This window comes from Mustela putorius, unplaced genomic scaffold, assembly GCF_011764305.1.
Source record: "Mustela putorius furo isolate JIRA1106 unplaced genomic scaffold, ASM1176430v1.1 tig00000127_pilon_pilon_pilon, whole genome shotgun sequence".
Classification (NCBI taxonomy): domain Eukaryota; kingdom Metazoa; phylum Chordata; class Mammalia; order Carnivora; family Mustelidae; genus Mustela; species Mustela putorius.
This window is the reverse complement of record NW_025421288.1, coordinates 3042035-3064162: the sequence shown is the minus strand read 5'-3', so window position 1 is coordinate 3064162 and position 22128 is coordinate 3042035. Positions and strand designations below refer to the sequence as shown.

At 34.6% G+C, this 22128-nt stretch overlaps 1 protein-coding gene and 1 pseudogene across 1 annotated transcript; one reads left to right on the top strand and one right to left on the bottom strand.

Annotated features, from left to right (window-relative positions):
* Positions 1-6358: 6358 nt before the first annotated feature.
* Positions 6359-15388, bottom strand: LOC101681833 (annotated as a pseudogene).
* Positions 12374-13360, top strand: LOC101676528 (olfactory receptor 5T1-like). Its single transcript, XM_004781668.2, has one exon. The coding sequence runs from the start codon at positions 12374-12376 to the stop codon at positions 13358-13360; it is 987 nt and encodes a 328-aa protein (XP_004781725.2).
* Positions 15389-22128: the final 6740 nt, after the last annotated feature.

Sequence of the window (22128 nt, the reverse complement as noted above, 5' to 3'; positions counted from 1 at the left end):
TTATTTTGTTGTTCTCATCTTTTTGTGGGGGGAAAATGAGAGGAGATTAGTAGATGATGAGGTTGATTTTCCTGGTAGATGCTAGATTTTAGACTGTCTCGTTTAAATCAGATTATTTTTGTTCACAATTAAAAATGTTAGACCTTATTGTATTTCTCCACATCTTTTAACAAAATTGAGAAATACAAACATTTTAAAGTCCTGTTTCAGGACTTTAAAAAATTTAAATTTAAATTAAAAAAATTTTTTTTTTACTTTTTTTTTTCTCATTTTTTTCTCATGTTAGTCACCATATAGCACATCATTAATTTGATGTAGTGTTGCATGAGTCATTGTTTGTGTATAATACCCATTGCTCCATGGAATCCGTGCCCTCCTCACTACCCATCACCAAGTTCACCATCCTCCCAACCCCTATCTTTTCAGTTTCAGGTTAATAGAACAGTTGTAACAAGATATTACTTTTTCAATTGTGTTTTAAATATTTATATTCATTGAATATATTTTAATCTACTATAGTATATGCATTAATATTTATATGTATATTAAACATATTAATTAAAATATTGCATGAATATATATTTACATATACACATTCATGCCTCTGTGTATGTTTCCCATGATAAATGATAGATACATATAAGAAGCTGATGAACCAGAGTGACTTCTGGTGACTTTCAGTTATTTTTAACTTAGCTGCCAGTGGCTGTCTGTTCAATCCACATCTTATCACCATGCTTGGAAATTTTATTTTTCTGCATGAAATACTGTGACAATGCTGTGTTTTCTGTAACAGTTTCTATCACACTATTCTATTTCAGCTGCCTACCAAGAGACTCTACCTCCTTAGTCTTCCTTTTTAGGGTTATCCAGAAACTGAATTTTTTTTTTTTAAATAATTATGTTTCTCCTGCCACTACCTCTGACCTCTACCTGCTCAGACCCTTCTCTATTATTATGTTCTCTATTATTTCATCCATCTTACAGATCTTTTCTTTAAATTGTTTAAAACCTGTTTTGATGTTTTGAAAAATATTACCTGTAGTTTTGAATTGCTCAAGTTTGATCATTTTGTTTTCCTTATTCAGAGAAAGGCATAGAGAAGACTGTTAACATTATTTGCTATGTGAGGCATTCTGGGCCCAGAACAATGCTAGCCATTTCAAAATAAAGTTCTCATTATCTCCCTGGAGTGTCCTACAAGATGAACATAATTATTTATATGTCTGATGAGACAGTTGAGGCTTGATGAGATTAAGTCATACAAAGAGTCTGTGTACAATATTGATTAATGCTATGGTTTTTCAGGTTTTGCTTTATGTGTTTGTTTGTTTGGTCACTTGGTTGATTGGATGTTAGGCCACCAATTATTAGCTGTGTGATTTTTATCAAGTATTTATATTCTTGTGTTGTGTGACTGTAATGAAACAATATACAAACATGCATTAGTACAGAGCCTGTTAACAATGAACGCAGGATAATTGGTTCCAGCTGTTCTTATTAGCATGTTTTGAATAATATTTAAATGTGGTTTCCTGTTTGTTTCCCAGTTACTCATTTTATCTCACTAAGTTTCATAGTTGAAATGTGAAATAACAAGTGTATTATAATTTTGCATATTTAAGCAACTGGGACACGTGATATCTGGCTATATATTTAACAAACAATGCAGGTTGTGTTCTCCCACAACCTGATTCTTTCTTTAATGTATGGTGATTGCTGAATCTAAGATACTTTATTCCATACATCAAACATGTCTGATGAGGTTATATGATTGTGTTGCACTAGATATCCTATATCTCTTTTCTCCTGCCACCACATCTGAAAAGAAATTTACAGGTAAGTTCATGGTAGAAAATGGAATGGTCACACTGACTTTACACAAAACATTTCTGGTTTGTTTTGTGTACATAAAGCAGCTCAGTGCATATTTCACTCGGAGATATAACATACTCAATAAACATCCTTAATTTAACAAGAGAAAACAAAAAGTACCAACAATAGTAACTGTGGATTGTGTATTATGAATTCATACAATTAGCTTTGAAAAAACATATTTGCATATATCATTACCAGTTATTAATTCCTTCTTTTATTAATTCCTTCTTCTAATGAAATATCACTAACAGCAAAGCTTAGGCTTTTTTTTTTTTGTTTTGTTTTTTTTTTTTTAATCTTGATAAGTATGCTACTGAAATAAAGACTTTTTCTCTTACTCAGAAATTTTCTGACTTGTTTCTGATAAAGCTATGTTAGTTTCTTACACATATTTTTTCAAGTTTGTTTTTGAAAAGAAATATTTTATAAGCCTATCAAATAATAACACGTCAGAGAAGAAATTTAAAGATATACATAATGTGGAGGGGCCTGGTTTCAACTCACGTCATGATTTTATGTTCCTGAGATCAAGCTCTGAGTGGGGCTATGTGCTCAACATGAAGACTGATCGATATTCTCTCTCCTTCTCCCTCTGCTCTCCCCACTCATGCTTTCTCTCTCTCTAAAATAAATAAATAAATAAAAATATTTATCTAATATTAATCATTTATATTAAAATTAGGCTGAAGAATAAGAGTGAAAATATAAATATCTTTTGAAATGATTTCAAGTGGTATTCTATTGATCTCTAACTGGACAACTTGTCCTCAACTTATTTAAACCTGAGTTGTGTTCCGACAAACTGCACCGTGACAGGAGAAATTTACCTGGTCTGATGTCCCTGAAGACCTGCACACAGGAATAAGCTTGTTTATGGGCTCAGTCCCTACACATAGAAACAGGAATTCCCAGACAAAGTTCTGATTCCCCAGAGAAAGAAATACCAATTACGTAGGTTTCCACACAAGAACTGCACCCAAAAAGTGAAAATGTGGGGCCAGCCTAGGATTTGCTTAGATGATCCTACTGAGGAACAATCTTGTGCTATGATTCCACCCTTTGGGTGTTTGTTTCTTTTGAATTGTCCCCTGTAATGTTTGGGAAGTGTGCTTGCTGACCCTGGGGTGGAGAAAATCCAACAGTTGGAAAGCCCAGGATTCTGGCCCCAATGTTCCACTTTCCTGTGAATGCTGGGAATAGACCTGAAGGCAAAGCTTGCATTCTGATCAAGAACAAACCCTGATGTATTTGTCATAAGAAACACATGATTTCCATGATAAACATAAAATGTGCATTATTGTAAGAAGACTATCAATTGTTTTATTGAAATTTGAAGGTACCCGTCATATCTGGTTTTATTGCTGGCTTTTAATTAAAATTATTTGATAGAAAATGCATTTTTCATATGATCTTTTTTAAAAAAAGAGTTTATTTATCCATCTGACAGAGAGAGAGACAAGAAAGAGAGCACAAGCAGGGGGTGTGGCAGAGGGAGAGAGAGAAGCAGGCTCCTCACTGAACAGGGAGCTCCACGCAGGGCTGGATCCCAGGACCCCAGGATAGTGATCTGAGCTGAAAGCAGACACCAAACCGACAGAGCCACGCAGGTGCTCCTGCATATGATCTTTTGATCTTTCCTCATGCATGTATAAATATTGCAATTAAATATTGAAAACATTTTATTTTACTTCTTGTGTCAGATTTTCTGGTCTGTATGTTTTATAAGTGAAAAAGGTATGTCTAAATAATTTGTCTTTGTATTGATAGCTTGTAAAATAATACTCAAGAAAGAGTAGGTGTTCAAAATATATTTGGTGACTTGCTGACAGAGACAATGAATGAAGAATAAGTGAATGAGGGAATATACTATCCATATTCTGCAATAAAATATGAGGTCTTGTCTTCAGCTGTGTCATACATCTTTAATGTGATTTTAACTTTGATAGAGAAACAGTGACAGCTTGGTTATCATTCCCTAGAATATTCACACATTAGGGCAGGACACACTGTTCCTTCATTCTGGTATTCCTAAAATCTAACATGGGTGTGGTACATTTTAAAAGTAACAGACAAGTTGTGGATCATAAAGAGGAAATACAAAAGATTTTTATACAACTTATGTTACTTATGAGAATGAATTGAAATCCTTAAGGTTCCTTCTAGGGTCCAAGTGTTCATATGAAGCTTGTGTTGTTGCTTTAAAGATAGTCTGAACCTTGCTCAGTTAACAGTACTTTCATTCCTTCATCAGTTCTGTGAAATTCCTCATCTATTTAGTGTTCCTGTATCATTGTAAAATAAAAAAAAAAAATAGTTTCACACTTTCCATTTTTGAAAAAAAATTAGTTTTACACTTTCCATTTTTATTAATGCTTTATTTTACAGTTAATCTCTCATTTGAACCTTATTATTTATTGTACAACATATATTTTCTGTACCCCAAAATTCTGACTATGCTATATAAAAACATTCTTCGGTCAAGCAGATAAAATTATAAGACAGAATAAGACGATTACTGGATCACAAAATTTCACCTTTTCAAATATTTGTAGGAAAGGCACTCACACATGTTCTTACCAGCAGAATGCTAATGTTTCCTTTATGTGCTCACAATCACTTGACAGTCCCAGACTTTTCTATGTCAGTCAGTGATATGAGTGTGTAAAAGTGTTTTTATATCATTTTACATTCACATTTTCCTAATTGTTATTAAGGTAACATATATTCATTGGCCTGAAGAATTTTCTTCTCTTGTAATTATCTGTGTATAGTTTTTGTTCATTATTCTATGGAATTTTAGTCCTTTATTTATTAATTCAACCAGATACATAATTACATTTGTTTCCTTGAGTTTACGGTTATTTCTTTCACTATATTTGTGATTTTTTTTTCATTTAGACCTTTATAATTTTAAAAATCATAAAATCTATTTTTGTGGTTATAAGTTGTGTTTAAGGGTCTCTTTAATGCTGAATCACAAACACACACACACACAAAGTAACTCTTCATTTGCATGGTTCAGATATGGAAGGATAACGAATATCAGTAGCTATAGTTTAGTTTTTGAATTTAGAGAAAGGAACTATGTGAAGAGCAGCAGGGAGAGCCTTGTAAACAGGAGAAAATAAATGCAGAAAAATTGTGGTGGGAATATATGATGATAAGAGATGCTTTGTATAAGAACTAGTGAGCAGTCATTTAGACCTAATAATCCCACTTTAGAGAAATATCTTTAAGCAGGACTCTAATTCTAAGGAGATGGTCTCATTGGGATTATAAAATAAAGACACTCCTTGAAAAAAGAGTTTTCACAAAATAATGATAAAAATATATATAAAAATGAAAGAAGGGAGAACATCACAACATAAAATTTGTCCTTGAAGGAGACATCTTTGCAATGACAATGACGTCTGCTGAAAGGAAGACAAAGCAAGCAACAGAAGGTGCTCTTTTCTGTACCTTGGTTCTTGGTCCTGGGCACTGAGTCGTGGCATCTGCAAAGCCATCAGAGGGCGAAGGTCGAAGGAAAACAGAGCTAAAAGCTGAGCTGGGGCCAAGCTTTCAAGGATCCCATAGGGATAAGCTGGGTTTAGTTGGGGGAAGAACCAAATGTGTCAGCCAATTATGCCTTAATTTCTAAATTGTGCTTCTTATTGCCATTCTTGAGTGTAAGTATGATCTTCATACATGCTAATGCTTAGACTTTGTTTTCTATAAGAAATTAAAGCAGGTTTAATGCCCATGCTCTGGACAAAATAGCAAAAAGGGGAGAAATAGACTCTCACAAGCAGCATGTTAGTTACTCCAGGGATTTGAACATATTATCTGTGATCCTTGAACCACAGTCTGGGATTTGATGCCAATGTGTGGATCTAGGGTTGGAGTAGAGTCTGAACCAAACACTCCACGGAAACTGGATTAGGATCATATGAGATATGGCTGTGCTACCAATTAGGTGATAGTTGATCAAGTTAATCAGATATAATTATGTTATTTACAATTGCAAATATTGTAACCTATGCATTCAAGTAATACGTAGATGAAAGAAAATAACTTTCAACATTCTAAAATAAAGGTTGCATACATATATGCCTTTGTGTGCATTCATGTTGTATCCATCAGTAAGGCTTGTACAAAAACATACGTGTATATATGTATGTGTGTGTGTGTGTGTGTATACATATATCAGCAGGAGCACATGAAAAAGCAAATGGATGATACACATTTTCTATTTATGAAAACAGTGTGAGTAGAGGATTGATTATGATCTTAATTTTAAAATATCCAGATATTTAAAATATCCATGAATGTTATTTCAAAAAAAACAAAAATAAAAATAAAATAAAATATCCAGGGAGAACAGAAATACATTAATAAGCTAAAGCAAACATTTTCATCATACCTCCTTGATATTGAAGTACAGAATGTCACTCTCAGTTTTTAAATTCAATTTTTTCCTATAAAAATACAGTTTATTGAATCAATTTTTCCTAAACATTTTCTGCATCGCCTCTTTTACATCTTTGTTCCTCAAACTATAGATGACAGGATTCAGCATTGGAATCACAATCATGTAAAATATCGACACTATCATGTCGTGGTCGAAAGCATGGCTGGAACTTGGTCTCACATACATGAGGAGAACTGTACCATGAAATCTGGCACTCCAGTTAGGTGAGAAACATGTAGAAAAGACATTCTGTCTCCCTTCAGCAGAATGACACATGGAAAAAATGCTCTACATCACTTGTCATCAGGGAAATACAAATCAAAACCACAAAGTCAGAATGGCTAAAATTAGCAAGTCAGATGCTGATGAGGATGTGGAAAAAGGGGAACCCTCCTACACTGTTGATCGGAATGCAAGCTGGTACAGCCACTCTGGGAAACAGTATGGAGGTACTTCAGGAAATTAAAAATAGAGCTACTCTATGACCCAGCAATTGCACTAGTGGGTATTTACCACAAAGATGCAGATGTAGTGAAAACAAGGGGTTTCTGCATCCTAAGTTCATACCAGGAATGTCCACAATAGCCAAATTGTGGAAGGAACTGAGATGTCCTTCAAAAGATGATTGGCTAAAGAAGATGTGGTTCATATGTACAGTGGACTATTACTGAGCCATCAGAAAGGATGAATGCCTACCATTTACATTGCATGGATGGAACTGGTGGATAGTACACTAAGTGAAATAACTCAGTCAGAGAAAGACCATTATCATCTAGTTTCAACCTATGGAATACAAGAAATAGTGCAGAGGATCATAGGGAAAGGGAGGAAAAACTGAATGGGAAGAAATCAGAGAGGGAGCCAAACCATGAAAGACTAGTAACTCCAGGAAACAAACTGAGGGTTGTGGAAGGGAAGGTGGGGGATGGGGTAGCTAGGTGATGGGCATCAAGGAGGGCATGTGATGGGATGAGCCCTGGGTGTCATATGCTAATGCATCACTGAACACTACACCAAAAACTAATGATGTACTATATGTTGACTGATTGAATTTAAATTAAAAAAAAAAAAAAAAAAAAAAAAAAAAGAACTGTGCTTTGCTTTCTTTTCCACTGAGGAATCATTTTAAACCAGAGGCCAAAGTGCATTTATGTAATCATTTTCATCATGTAGTTCATTATCCAGAACTATTGACTTGCTTACAATGAAAAAAACAAATCATCTTCATAGTTTTCTGTCCCAGAAAAGAATTAGTGCATTTTCCTCTTGGGACATCACTGTGAACTTAAGCACTTTTGTCTTAATTTTATAACGGTTCAGTGGTTTTATTTCAATTTTTATTAAAATATATAATGCCAAAATATATTAGTATATTACAAATGAGAAGCTAGATATGGGAAGGATTTGAAAATATGAGTAAGAAAACCCAGAAATTAACGGAAATTAAAAAAAAACATAAATCAACAACATCCTAGTAAAATACAATATTAAGTGCATTCTATTAGCTGCATTCATGCTTTTTAAAATTTTTCCAAGCCCAACAGGGAACTTGAATGCACAATCCTGTGATCAAATTCATCCTCTACTGACTGAGCCAGTCAGGTTCTCCTAGGTGTTTTATATCAAATCCCATTAAAAACTTACCAATTGGCCAAAAAGTATTACTTTCTGACATCCAAACACATGATATAATATCAGTTATTATTATACTTTAAACTTGACTCATTCTGGTAGGTATATAGCATAGGACCACATTATTGTGTTAAATTGTATTTCTTTCCCTAACATCAAATTGTGTTTAACTTTTTCAAGGGCTTAATTACCACTAGTGTGTCTTCTGTGGTAAAATGATTATTCAAATATACTGCTTTTTGGCTGTTGTTGTTTTTTTTTAGTTTTTTTTTTTTTTAATTTATTTATTTGACAGATCATAAGTAGGCAGAGAGGCAGGCAGAGAGAGAGAGGAAGGGAAGCAGGCTCCCTGCTGAGCAGAGAGCTCAATGTGGGGCTCGATCCCAGGACCCCGAGCCGAAGGCAGAGAGGCTTTAACCCACTGAGCTACCCAGGCGCCCCTAGATTTTTTTTTTTTGAAGATTTTATTTATTTATTTGACAGATAGAGATCACAAGTAGGTAGAGAGGCAGGCAGAGAGATGAGGAGGAAGCAGGTTCCCTGATGAGCAGAGAGCCCGATGTGGGGCTTGATCCCAGGACCCTGGGATCATGACCTGAGCTGAAGGCAGAGGCTTTAACCCACTGAGCCACCCAGGTGCCCCTGGCTGTTGTTTTTGTTTTGCTTTGTTTTGTTTCAGAGTTTTTCATACATTCTGGATACATAGTTTTTATTGGATAACTAACTGTTGAGCAAATATTTTGTGTAATGTTGTGGTTTATTTCTTCAACAATGTCTGTCAAAGCAAAAGATTTTAATTGTGTTGAAATACAATTTATCACCTTTTAATTCCATGGTTCATATATTTTGAGATTTATCTAAAAATCTGGGACTAACTCATGGTCACACAGATGCCCAAGTTTCTCTAGAAAATTATAGCAATAAGATTTCAACTGAGCCAGCCAGGTGTCCTGATGTATATAGGATTTTGAGGGAAGTAAACAGCTTATATTTCCAGAAGGAGGAAACTGGATTTCAGAGAATTTAAGTCATCAACCTACTGACATAGAGCTACTTAATATCAGAGCCAAGACTACATCTATTTCATTAGCTTTCTTTTCCACTGAGGAATCATTTTAAACCAGAGGCCAAAGTGCATTTATGTAATCATTTTCATCATGTAGTTCATTATCCAGAACTATTGACTTGCTTACAATGAGAAAAACAAATCATCTTCATAGTTTTCTGTCCCAGAAAAGAATTAGTGCATTTTCCTCTTGGGACATCACTGTGAATTTAAAGAACTCAAGATGGTATGAGTCTAAATGCATTTATATTCATAGTGTATATGAACAGATGGTTCGTTTCCACAGGTAAGAGGAAGGGTTTTTGGTAACTCACAAAATATTTTGGTTACTGGACATATGAATTTCAAACTAGAATGCATGCTTTCATACTCGTATTTAAGAAAGAAGATTCTAGTTAATTAGTTAATTCAAAATAATGATAACAATTGATCATTTGGCTTTCAGGGAATACAGCAGGGAAGGCAGAGAGTACTTCCCACATATTTTGATCATTAGAGGTGTAATAAGAAATTTGCTTTAATGTTCTTGGTGAAAGATTATGGTCAATTTAGAGATAATTGAATTAATGGGCTCTATTTAAAATTTAAGGGAAGTATTACATAGAGAAAAATTATTAACCAGCTATTGTGTATATACAACTTTGAAATCAATATTTGTTTCTGATGGAGGGATAGAAATTTTTAATTTGTTTTATTAGCAAGCTAATTGATCTAGAAGCAAATTTTTTTCATGGTTTATTCAGGCTTAATTGATTAACAACAACAACAAAAAAGAATTCCAATGTGCAAGGATGCCATCTCATGGATTCTAAGTGATCACATTTCCAGATTATGGCGTCTCACAATGGATTTGTAATATGGTCAAGTGGAAATAGAACAGAGTCTGAAATCAGAGAAAACTAGGCTTAAATCCTGAATGTCTTAGAAATTATGACCTCAGTCAAGTCATATGCCCAAATAGGGAATTTTCTCATCTATAAAATGACACTGAATTATTTGGTTTGTAGATTGCTATGTAGACTGTATCAGAAAATGTGCACAAAATTCCTAACTTCTAGTAACCAGTTAAGGATCCATGGTAGCTACAATCATAGTCTTCCTCCTTACTGAGCTGAGTGCAATACTGTTTCCATGAGTGTTTGGTACTTTATATTTTTTGACCACGAGTGCTGGGGAACTGATTTTACTTCAGTCTTCCAGATTGATCACGTTTTGTTAATAATTTAGGATCTATATATTTGTCTTGTTGGCCTCTACCAAAGTGAAACAGCAAGATATAAACACAACTAGTTCTAATTTTCCTAAATACTGCTTAATGGAAATGCCTGTTTGAAAAGCAGTTTGGATGCAGCAGCTACACTCATACTTTCTATCATGACCCAGTTTCCTATAGTAAAGTAGGTAAATGCTCTAATGGGACATGATTTGGAATAAAAAATAGCTTCATTCATAGAACACTTTCTTATTCTACAGGCGAGAGCAGAGACATCAAGGATTACCAGAGTATCATATTGAGAAGTATATCAGAAGAATTTGAGTAAACAGAGTATTATTTTAGTGGCATGCCCACAAGCAAAAAGTAGTGGCTGACATGGATTTTAAAGTTTCTTATGGCACAGAATATTGTGATTCACTGGGTTTAATCTCAATAAAACAGTATTTTAATATATATTTAGTGTGGTGTAACAAACATAAGCATAACTTTAAAAAGCACTATGATTCTGTTTGGGACCCATTAATTGCAAAATGCTTTAACTTTTAAAAAATGATTTTATAATGTCTATTCATTTTATTCAAACTAAATACAATGTGGAGGCCATATTTCATGTGTATGCATTTTCACATATAATTAACACTTCAAGTTAATACAAAAGATTTTAATGCATCAGATAGACACACACTCTGCAACCATACCATTGCAGATGTAGTTGAACAAGGTATGTCTAAAAATTGGGGTCAATCTTAGTTGTTCTTTGGAGTTACAAGAAGTAACTTTTCCAAGTTCACAATGTTACCAGGTGCAAACTCTAAGGTTGTCATATGAGGTTTTATTAATTTTTTTAAAATGTTGCCCCCATTTTTTTTTTTAAGATATGAAAGGGGCGGAGCAGAGGGAGGGGGTCAAGTCGACTCTATGATGAGCTTGGAGCCTGACTGGGGCCTGAGGGTCTTGAGATCATGACTTGAGCCAAAATAGAGAGTCAGACACTTGACTGACTGAGCCTCCCAGGAACCCCTGTAATATGAGGTTTTAGATTCCAAATATAATGTTCTTAACCTTCTACAGTTGTCTTATCTTAGGCACATTAGTTACGGAAAGGTTAGAATTGTCATGTCACTAACCCTTCTCCTGTATATATCAGCAGACGACATGTGTTTTGTTGTGGATTCCTGTGGCATACTGTCTATCGGTACATATTTTGCTGTACTTATTCTTATCTGCTTAATTCCTGGTTTGTGTCCGAGTCTCTTTAGTAAATATTTTTGTATGTATTCCATGGATTTGAAAGAAAGAGAGAGAGAGGAGAAGAAAAGTTTGGGAAAGAAAGAGAGAGAATAGAAGTTTTTTTAAAGAGCAATCTATTTTTGCTTATACCCCAAAATGCATTAATCATATTTATACTATTCATTGATCTCTTTATAAACTACTTGACTACTCTAGCAATTTATTTTAGAGAGAGAGCATGTGTGTGTGTGCGTGTGCACATGTGCAAGGCAGGGGAAGGGCAGAAAGAGAACCTTTGAGCCGACTTTCCATTAAGCCCAGAGCCCCATGCAGGGCTCCATCCCAATATCCATAAGATAATGACCTGAGCTGAAACCAAGAGTTGCTTGTTAAACCTACAGAGCCATCTACTTGCCCCTAGAATTTCTCATTAAAATCCAACACAAGCTTGTGACAGAAGTGTACTTACTCACATCTGAACAGTTGCAAATATAAAAGAAAGGACTTTCATGTCCATTGTAGCCAATTCAGAACTAAGATGTGTACTTTCCACTATAATATTTTAAGACTCAAATATTCATGTTGTTTCGTCATTGTGAATTTTAAGTTTATGTGATATGCAAAAAGACAATAAAGTATTGAACAGAAAATGATATAGACAATAAACTATTTAAGTCAACAGGTTATTTTTTAACCTGATATGTGTAATCAATGACTGATTAAAATCATTTCTTCCTTTTATTTAACAGCAAAATGCAATGACTGGGGACCAACATCTTTATTGCTGCCTATTTTTATCAGTGCCAAGGAAATCATTGTACCCTGCTAAGAAACAAATATGGGGATGTAATTAGGTAGACTATTTTCATGTTGCCTTTAGCACTTATAAATAAACAGTGAAATGCCAGGGTTTCCATCAGATTTAGATTTACACAGGATTCAGATGAAAAATGTGACTGAGGTCACCATGTTTATATTGATGGGCTTCACAGATGATTTTGAGATGCAGATCTTCCTGTTTTTTCTATTTCTAGTGATCTATCTTTTCACTCTGATAGGAAATTTGGGACTGGTTATATTGGTCATTGGGGATTCTCGGCTCCACAATCCTATGTACTATTTTCTGAGTGCGTTATCATTCCTGGATGCCTGCTATTCCTCAGTTGTCACCCCAAAAATGCTGGTCAATTTCCTAGCAGAGAATAAAGCCATTTCCTACCTTGGATGTGCAGCCCAGATGCTCCTCTTTGTTACTTTTGGGACCACAGAATGCTTCCTCTTGGCTGCCATGGCTTATGACCGCTATGTGGCAATCTACAACCCTCTCCTCTATTCCGTGAGCATGTCACCCAGAGTCTACGTGCCACTCATAGTTGCTTCCTATGTTGGTGGCATTTTGAATGCTTCTGTACACACGGTGGCCACATTCAGCCTGTCCTTCTGTGCATCCAATGAAATTAGACACATCTTTTGTGACATCCCTCCACTACTTGCCATTTCTTGTTCTGACACCCACACCAACCAGCTGTTGCTCTTCTACTTTGTGGGCGCTATTGAGCTAGTCACTATCATGATTGTTCTGATCTCCTATGGTTTCATTCTGTTGGCCATTCTGAGGATGCATTCTGCTGAGGGGAGGCGGAAAGTCTTTTCTACATGTGCTTCTCACCTAACTGGAGTGACAATTTATTATGGAACCATCTTTTTCATGTATATGAGACCAAGTTCCAGCTATGCTTTGGACCATGACATGATCGTATCGATCTTTTACACAATTGTGATTCCCATGCTGAATCCCATCATCTACAGTTTAAGGAACAAAGATGTAAAAGAGGCAATGAAGACATTATTTGTGAGAAATTGGTTCCTAAGTAAAACACATTATTAGCATTGTGTTAATCTTCAAGGAATGTTGCATAACAATTTATGTCTCTATACTCAGAAACTAAATAAAATATCTTGGTTTTAGTGAATCATACTGTCTGTATATCCTAGAATATTTCCAAATAAAGCATTCATCAGCCCTCCAACATAGTATTTTACAAATATGATCATTTGTATCATCTATATACTTTTAATTTTTTTAACTTTTTTAGTAACAAATAATTGATTATTAACCGCAGGGGTACAGGGCTGTGAATCGCCGGGTTTACACACTTCATAGCACATAGCTTCCCCAATGTCCATAACCCCACCATCCTCTCCCTATGCCCTTCCCCCTGGCAACCCTCCATTTGTTTTGTGAGATTAAGACTCTCTTACAGTTTGTCTCCCTCCCGATCCCTTCTTGTTTCATTTATTCTTTTCCTTCTCCCCAATTCCCCCACATTGTCTCTCAACTTCCTCATATCAGGGAGATCATATGATAATTGTCTTTCTCTGATTGACTTATTTCACTAAGCATGATACCCTCTAGTTCCATCCACATCGACACAAATGGCAAGATTTCATTTCTTTTGAAGGTTGCATAGTATTCCATTATATATATATATATATATATATATATATATATATATATATCTCACATCTTCTTTATTCATTCATCTGTTCATGGACATCTAGGTTCTTTCCATGTTTTGACTATTGTGGACATTGCTGCTATAAACATCCAGGTGCATGTGCCCCTTCAGATCAGTACGTTTGTATTTTTAGAGTAAATGCCCAGTAGTGCAATTGCTGGGTTCATCTATTTCCTTTTACTTGTTTCAAATTGATTCATATTAAATATTTGGTGATGCAAGTGTATTGCTATTTTCAGTCACTGTGGAATTTTCTTCACTCAGTGCTACTATAGCTTATGTATTCAGGGTTCTACAGATTGACGCATCATCACACTGTTTATAGAAAGTCATTCCCACTCGTTATGAGGTTAATTCTCCATCCTGAGTTCCCTCAGCCAGACCTCCTTAAAATTGTTTCATTTGCTCTTCATGTACTTTCAGAGTAAAATCCATCAAGGCTAATGGCCATGACTTTTTCACTATTTGGCCCAACACTATGTATTTTTTTTAATTTTTTTTTAAATTTTTTATTTTTTATAACATATATGTATTTTTATTCTACTATCAAAATCTTTCCTCATTACTACTGTTCAATCACAGAAATGGTAAGATCCATTTATGAAACTCCAAAAGTTTTACTGGTAAGTATTAGATAGAGCATTTATTGATGTACTTAAGCTCAGGAAGAACAAATAAGTTGAACTTAGAGAACTGGTTAATTATATAAATATATGTGCATAGAATATATATGCACAGTATATATACACACCATAATACCCTATATATAATACACATATGCATTATATATATGTGTGTGTGTGTCTATACATATATATATATATACATTTATATATGTATATAAATGTAGTTTGTGTGGGTGTCAGAGCAAGAAATGGCAAGTAGTGGAGGGATTTTAGAAAAGTCATGTCTAATTTCATTGGATGCACAGAAGGAGAGGCTGAATGTGGCCACCGTGTGTACAGAAGCATGCAAAATGCCACCAACGTAGGAAGCAACGATGAGTGGCACGTAGACTCTGGGTGACATGCTCACAGAATAGAGGAGAGGGTTGTAGATTGCCACGTAGTGATCGTAAGCCGTGGCAGCCAAGAGGAAGCATTCTGTGGTCCCAAAAGTAACAGCAAGAAACATCTGTGTGGCACAACCAAGGAATGAAATTACTTTATTCTTTGACACAAAACCTACTAGCATATTTGGGGTAATTACTGAAGAATAGCAGGCATCCACAGATTGTGAAGCCGAGGATCCCCAATGACCAATACAACCAGTCCTAAATTTCCCATCAGGGTAAAGAGGTAGATTGTCAGAAACAGGAAGAATAAGGCCATCTGTAGTCCAGGTTTGTCAGTAAAGCCCTTCAGTACAAATGTGGTAACTCCAGTGACATTTTTCATGTTGACACTTCAGGGAACAGACTTGAAGATGTTCATAAAATTATAATCTCTTAACTAAGAAAAACAATTTGTGACTCAATATTTTAACTCAAGGGAACAGGCAGTGTATCCTTATATTTATTTTTTGGCAATATACAATTTCCCAGTGGTGGATCAGCAGACAAGGACAAGATACTCAAGTGTTCATGCCACTTACTACAAAATCAAGGGGAAAACACAGGTGTTCACTCACTGGCTGAATTCCTTTTATTGCTAAAACTATCAGGTCAACTGGTTAATTTGCCACTGCATTTTATCATCTGTTTTCAAATTCACTGTATGATTGGCTAAAAATAATTTCCTTTGACATCTATACATGTGAAACAGTATATCAACATACAGACACTGAAATAAAATCCCAGCATTCTAGACCTTTTGGTGGTTGTGTAAAATAATCTGCTACAAACTACTTATCTGTTGAATGGAAATGTTGATATTTATTTTACAATATTGAGGCAAATATTGAAAGACAAAATATGTTAATAAGATTGAATATTTAAAATTACATTAAGTGGGAGGTATGGGTGGCTCAGTTGGTTGGTTAAACGGCTGCCTTCAGCTCAGGTCATGATCCCAGAGTCCTGGAATGGAGTCCCACATCAGGCTCCTTGCTTGGCAGGAAGCCTGCTTCTCCCTCTGCCTCTAGCCTGCCACTCTGTCTGCCTGTGCTTGTGCTCTGTCTCTCTCTCTTTAACAAATAAATAAAATCTTTTAAATAAAATAAAATTACATTAAGTATAGGATGTGTTAATTAATTTGGTTCTGCAGAGTAGCAAACTTCTGAGTGATAACATTTCATGAGCTAATCTCTAAAAGTTTTCTAACTCTGTACCATCTTGAGTGTATCTGACAAAACCAATGTTTTTTTCAGGATGATGGGATGTGATTGAATTACACAATTATATGACCACTTATATTTCACTCAGATCTATTTCTCAAATACTTAACATCCCATTGTCCTGTTTTGCTTGGATAGGTGGTCATACTTAACACTTCTGGATATCTAAATTCTATATGATTTTTGACTCCTTCAAAACTGGGGTGAAAAGGGAAAGAATTATTCTGAAAATCTGTATTTCTTTAAGTATTATTCTTGTCTAGTTATTGTTTATTACCTGGTGAAAGAACAACTATATATTTATTATCTAAGTGTTACAAGTAAGCTGTTCATTAAAAAAAAAGTAAATAAAATATAACATCAGAAGTAAACAATGTTTACACAAAGACATAAAATATTCAAGAGTAAAAAAGTAGGAAAAAATGAAAAAAAGGAACAGCAGAAATATTTCTGGATAATCCAGTTGTTAAAAAATTAGGAGTCAAATTTATACCTGAATCCAGAGTTTCAATTATTAGCCAATTATTTTCACAAGTTAGAGGGTAAATTTTGTTTTTTTTTATTTAAATTCAATTAGCCAACATATAGTATATCATTAATTTCTGATGTAGAGTTCAGTAATTCACCAGATGTGTATAGCACTCTGGGCACATAACACCATGTGCCCTCCTTAATGCCCATCATTCTGTTAACCCATCTTCCCACCCACCTCCCCTCCAGCATCCCTCAGTTTGTTTCCTAAGGTTGAGTCACTCTTCAGTTCCTTCCTTCCTTCCTTCCTTCCTTCCTTCCTTCCTTCCTTTTAGTTTTTATAACATACCCATTCATATGAAATTTAAGTCAGTCTTGAGAGCGTATGCTCTACTGAAAATAAAAATGTGTACTCTATTTAAATCCATAATGTATGTCAAACCCTTATTGCAATATATTGACATGGATCCCATCAATAAGAGAAAGTGCTGTTTGGGTTAGAAATAGTGATGGAAGCAGAAGGAGGTACAACAACCTTCTGAAAAAGACAAAATCAGGAAAGCCTAAAAAAATTGTCAGTGTCAGCAGAAAACATTTTCATCAATTACTGGAAAGATTAAAGACAAAGAAAAAAATTACTGAAATAAAACATCAAGAATACAGATTTTAGGGACACCTGGGTGGCTCAGTTGGTTAAGCGGCTGCCTTCGGCTCAGGTCATGATCCCAGCGTCCTGGGATCGAGTCCCACATCGGGCTCCTTGCTTGGCGGGGAGCCTGCTTCTCCCTCTGCCTCTAGCCTGCCACTCTGTCTGCCTGTGCTCGCTCCTTCTCTCTCCCTCTCTCTCTCTGACAAATAAATAAAATCTTTAAAAAAAAAAGAATACAGATTTTAGATGAAATCTTATGTATTAAAAATAAAAATACTGATAAATCAGAACCCACAAGCTATATGCGCTAACTGAATACTTTGAGGGGCTCTATAACAAGATTCTTTTAAATGCATACTTTAATTAAAATGTCTTAATAACTTGATTGGGAAAACCATATATTTTTTTATTCTTATTTTAAAAAGCCATAAGGAACAGCATGACCTGAGTATTAACTGAACAGAGGTTGAGACTAGTGTTTATTTAGACAAAGGTTAAAAGAGTCTATGAGGTAAAACCTACAAACAAAAGAAATGAAATACAAACTTGGAAGAATTTCAGCCCCAGTACAGTTCGTGACGTCAGTTCAACCATATATCCTGTTCAAAACAACACAAGATTTAGAATCTGAAAATGTGTGTTCATCAGCCAGACTCATGATTAAAAGACAGGTGTGATGTTAGGTTTTCTTTCTAAACTTTACTCCTCTTCAAAACAGGAATACACTTGAGTGATGAAGCAGACAAAATAATGTAATAATATACAGCTGGGCAGGCTAATTAAATGTATAAAGCAAGAAATACATAAAGCAAATATAAGATGGCCATATAATTGCATGTTTGTAATCAGATGGACTTATTTTGAAACATTAGCAAGTATCGTGTCATGAAATTAATATTTTATATCATCACTGGGAAATAAACATTTCTAGAACCCTGAGCCAGCTATTTCATTCTTCAGCTACATATGATATATTCTTTTAGTTATTTTTAATACACACAAAATCATTATTGTCTCAGGATTAAAACCAATAACTCTCATTTTAATATTTTTTTCTTACTCTTTAAGTCTGGGGATTATGCCTTAGAGAGTAAAAAAGTTTTGTGAATTGTAGGATCTGCTTATACCAAAAATGCACACACCTCACCATGATTCAGTTAGCTACATTACTGTGGGCTTAAGTTTACTTGGGTATATAAGATAGGGAAAAATGATACTTTTAAGAACTTCAGCTAGATTTCTCTTGAGACAGGGATTTCCACTAGATGTCTAAATAAAATTCACACTGGATATATGTAAGTCAATATTAGAATATCTTGAAAAGAATCAGAGTTATCTAGAGAAAATGACTATGATCCTTGAAGAATTTAATACACTTCAACTGTGAAAATTAAGGTAAAGTCACGTTTAAAGATATGACTGGAATAAGAGGGCACAAGATTCCAAATTTATTTGGCTCAACATTGAAACAGTGTTTGCAGGAGAGAGAAAAGTATCAACTATGTGTTGAACACATGTAGCAGGAAGAGACTTTGGAGTGTATTACTTTATTTCAGGCTTATCACAATTCTCACAGTCAATAATTCTCAAAACCCAGATTCACTCCCACCTGCCACACAGCATACACACACTTTTCATCATTTTCCACAATCTCTGGTTACACCATAGCTTCATCCTGTAACCGACCTCCTCACATGCCACCTCCAGTAGAAGTAAATATGATTCTCGATAAATATTTAGATAATGTCTAAACATCAAGACTAGAGAAACATTATGAATTCCAGGTGGTTTTGACCTCACAAAGCAGGCAAAATAAAAAGATAATTGATTTTCTTTCTCATTATAGCTAAATATAAGCTCCCAGGTAGTGAATAGATCCAATGCTTTCTTGCTTCTAGTGACACATTTTCTGACTGTTCTTGCTTTAAACTGCTCTGTTTTCTGTGAGGAAAATGAAAACATAGATTCAATTTGGAGCACTCTTATTTAATTCTACAAACATAAATTCATTAGTTTCTATTTTCTTTGTTGTATTCCTTCGCCTGTGCAATAGGCAACCTAAAGGGTTTAGTACTAGAGATTTCATAAGATGTTTGACCTTTGATATTTTAGAGCCCACCTCTGAAAACATTCTGCAATGGACCTGAAATTTTCTTTTATCTGTGCAAAAGCAAACTCAAGGTTAGATGCACCACAAATAGGATTAACTTAGATTGCTTATATCCACTAACTCAACTGTTGTTGAAACCACAGGAGATGCCCCAAGGGGAATATGTCCCAATTATCTTCTCTTTCAAAATAGATACATGGTGATTTACTCACTAATAAAGAAAAAAATGAGTCTGGAATAATTCACTACATGTTATTATTTATTGCATACATAGAATTTTTGGTGTCTAATTTATAATAATGTTTTAGTTTTGCGTTAATGGATGATTAGTAACATTCAGTATTTTTTTCATATTGGCCAGTTGTATGTCTTTTTTGGAGAATGTCTGTTCAACTGATGTGCAACTATTTTCTCCCATTGTGTAACCTGTCCTTTCCCTCTGTTGATTGTTTTCTTTGTTGTGCTGAAGATTTTTAATTTGATGTATTCCCACTTAACTGATTTTGTTTTGTTGCCTGAATTTATGGTGTCTTATCCATGAAATTGTTACCATGCTTGATGTCATGAAGCATCACCCTCCCATTTTCTTTTAGGAGTTTGACTTTAGTGCATTGTGTAAGACAAGTGTTGGATTTTATTCTTTTGGATGTAGTTATCCCGCTTTCCCAACACAATTAGTTGAACTGACTGTTTCCCATTGTGAAGTATTGATGCTTCTGTTGAAGATCAATTGAGTATATGTGTGCAGGTTTATTTCTGGGTTCTTCACTCTGCTGCATTCCTTTCTATGTCTGTTTTTATACCAATAACATACAGATCAGTTACTTTAGCTTTGTAATATATTTTGGAATCAGTAAGGATGCTCACTCCAGCTTTGTTCCTCTTGCTCAATATTTCTTTGCTTTTTGAGGTTTTTTTTTGGTTCCTCATGAATTTTAGAAATTTTTTTCTACTTCTTTTGGTATTTTGGTATTTTGATAAGGATTGCACTGAATCTTTGGATTTCCTCAGATAGTATGAATATTTTATCAAATGCAAATCAAAACTACAGTTGGTTATAACCTCTGACCTGTTAGGGTGGCTATTATGTAAAAAAAAAAAAAAAAAAAAAAAAGAAGAAAAATGTGAAGTAAGGGAAACTTGTGCACTGTTTATAAGGAATGGAAATTGGCATAATCATTATGGAGACCAGTATAGAGAGCCCTCAAAAAATTAAAAATAAAGCTACCATTGGATCTAGTAATCATTTAATCACTTTGTGGTATGTATCCAAAGGAACTGAAATCAGGATCAGGGAAGAACAGTCCCATGTTCACTGCAACATTAATCACAATGCCCAAGATATGGAAACAACCTTAAAATATCTATTTATGAAACAATGAATACAGAAAATGTGGTATAAAGGTACAACAGAATATTATTCAAACTTCATAATGAAGGAAATTCTGTCATTTGTAGCCATATGAATGAACCTGAAAGATGTTTGCTAAGTGGATAGATCAGACACAGAGGGACCAAGCATGATTTCACTTCTGTGAGTTATTTAAAACAGAGAAACTTGTAGAATCAGGGAATATAATGGTGGTTTCTAGGGGTTGAAGGATGGGAGAAAAGGAGCGGTTATGGTCAAAGGATGCAATGTTTTAACTACTCAAGTTAACTAAGGGTAGGCATATAATTAGCAACATTGTGTACTTAAAATCTGCCTAGAGGGTAAATCTTATTCTGTTTTTACTATGAAACGAGAGCAACAAAGGGGGCTGAGGAAACCTGAAGATGTGAGGATATGTTTATGACCTTGATAGTGGTGATATTTTCACAGGTGTAGTGAACATTAAATAATCCAACATTTTACATGTCAGTTATACCTCAATAAAGTACTAAGTCTATACATGTAATAATTGCACTCGTATATATGTGTGTTTTAGTACTACCTGAGAACTCTTGAGACATGAGACATAATTTTATATAATATCTCTGATACTGAGTTAGTATTTAATCTTCTCTGAGGCTCAGTTTCCTCATCTTGGCAATGTAACCTATTTATATAACACGAAATCAGTATGTGTGGTAAACCATAAAATGTAAAATTACACTACATTTTTTGTAAGACATAGCACATGGATTTAGATGAATCCAAATCCATCCCATTCATTATAGTTCTACTCTGTTTATATTATTAAGTGCTGTGTATAAAGAGCAAAAGATAAATTTTGGACTTATTGAAATGGTTATTATTCAAGAAATAAGAAAAAATACAAAATACCATAAGCATGCAGAATAGGAGGCATAGACATTTAAAGCTCAGTATGACTCCAGAATTCATACAATATTGTGATTCCTGAATACTAATCTATGGCATATTTAGATGGCATGGTAATATATGTATATCTATCTCTACACACACACACACACACACACACACACACATTTCCTGGAACCTAAATACAGAACTTTAACATTGATAGACAAAAGAGACGTATCAAAAATTTTATTTTTCTTCAATTCTCCAGATGCTCCTGGTGAGCAGTTGGATTGGAAACAAGAGATCTAGTGAATATTTTCTCACTGTATAGATGACCTCTGGGGTAGTAAAATGTTCATTTGTTTATCTGTTCAAGAATACATCTGAG

Coding starts and splice junctions, on each gene's coding strand:
- LOC101676528 (XM_004781668.2), top strand. CDS start 12,374: ATGCCAGGGTTTCCATCAGATTTAGATTTACACAGGATTCAGATGAAA.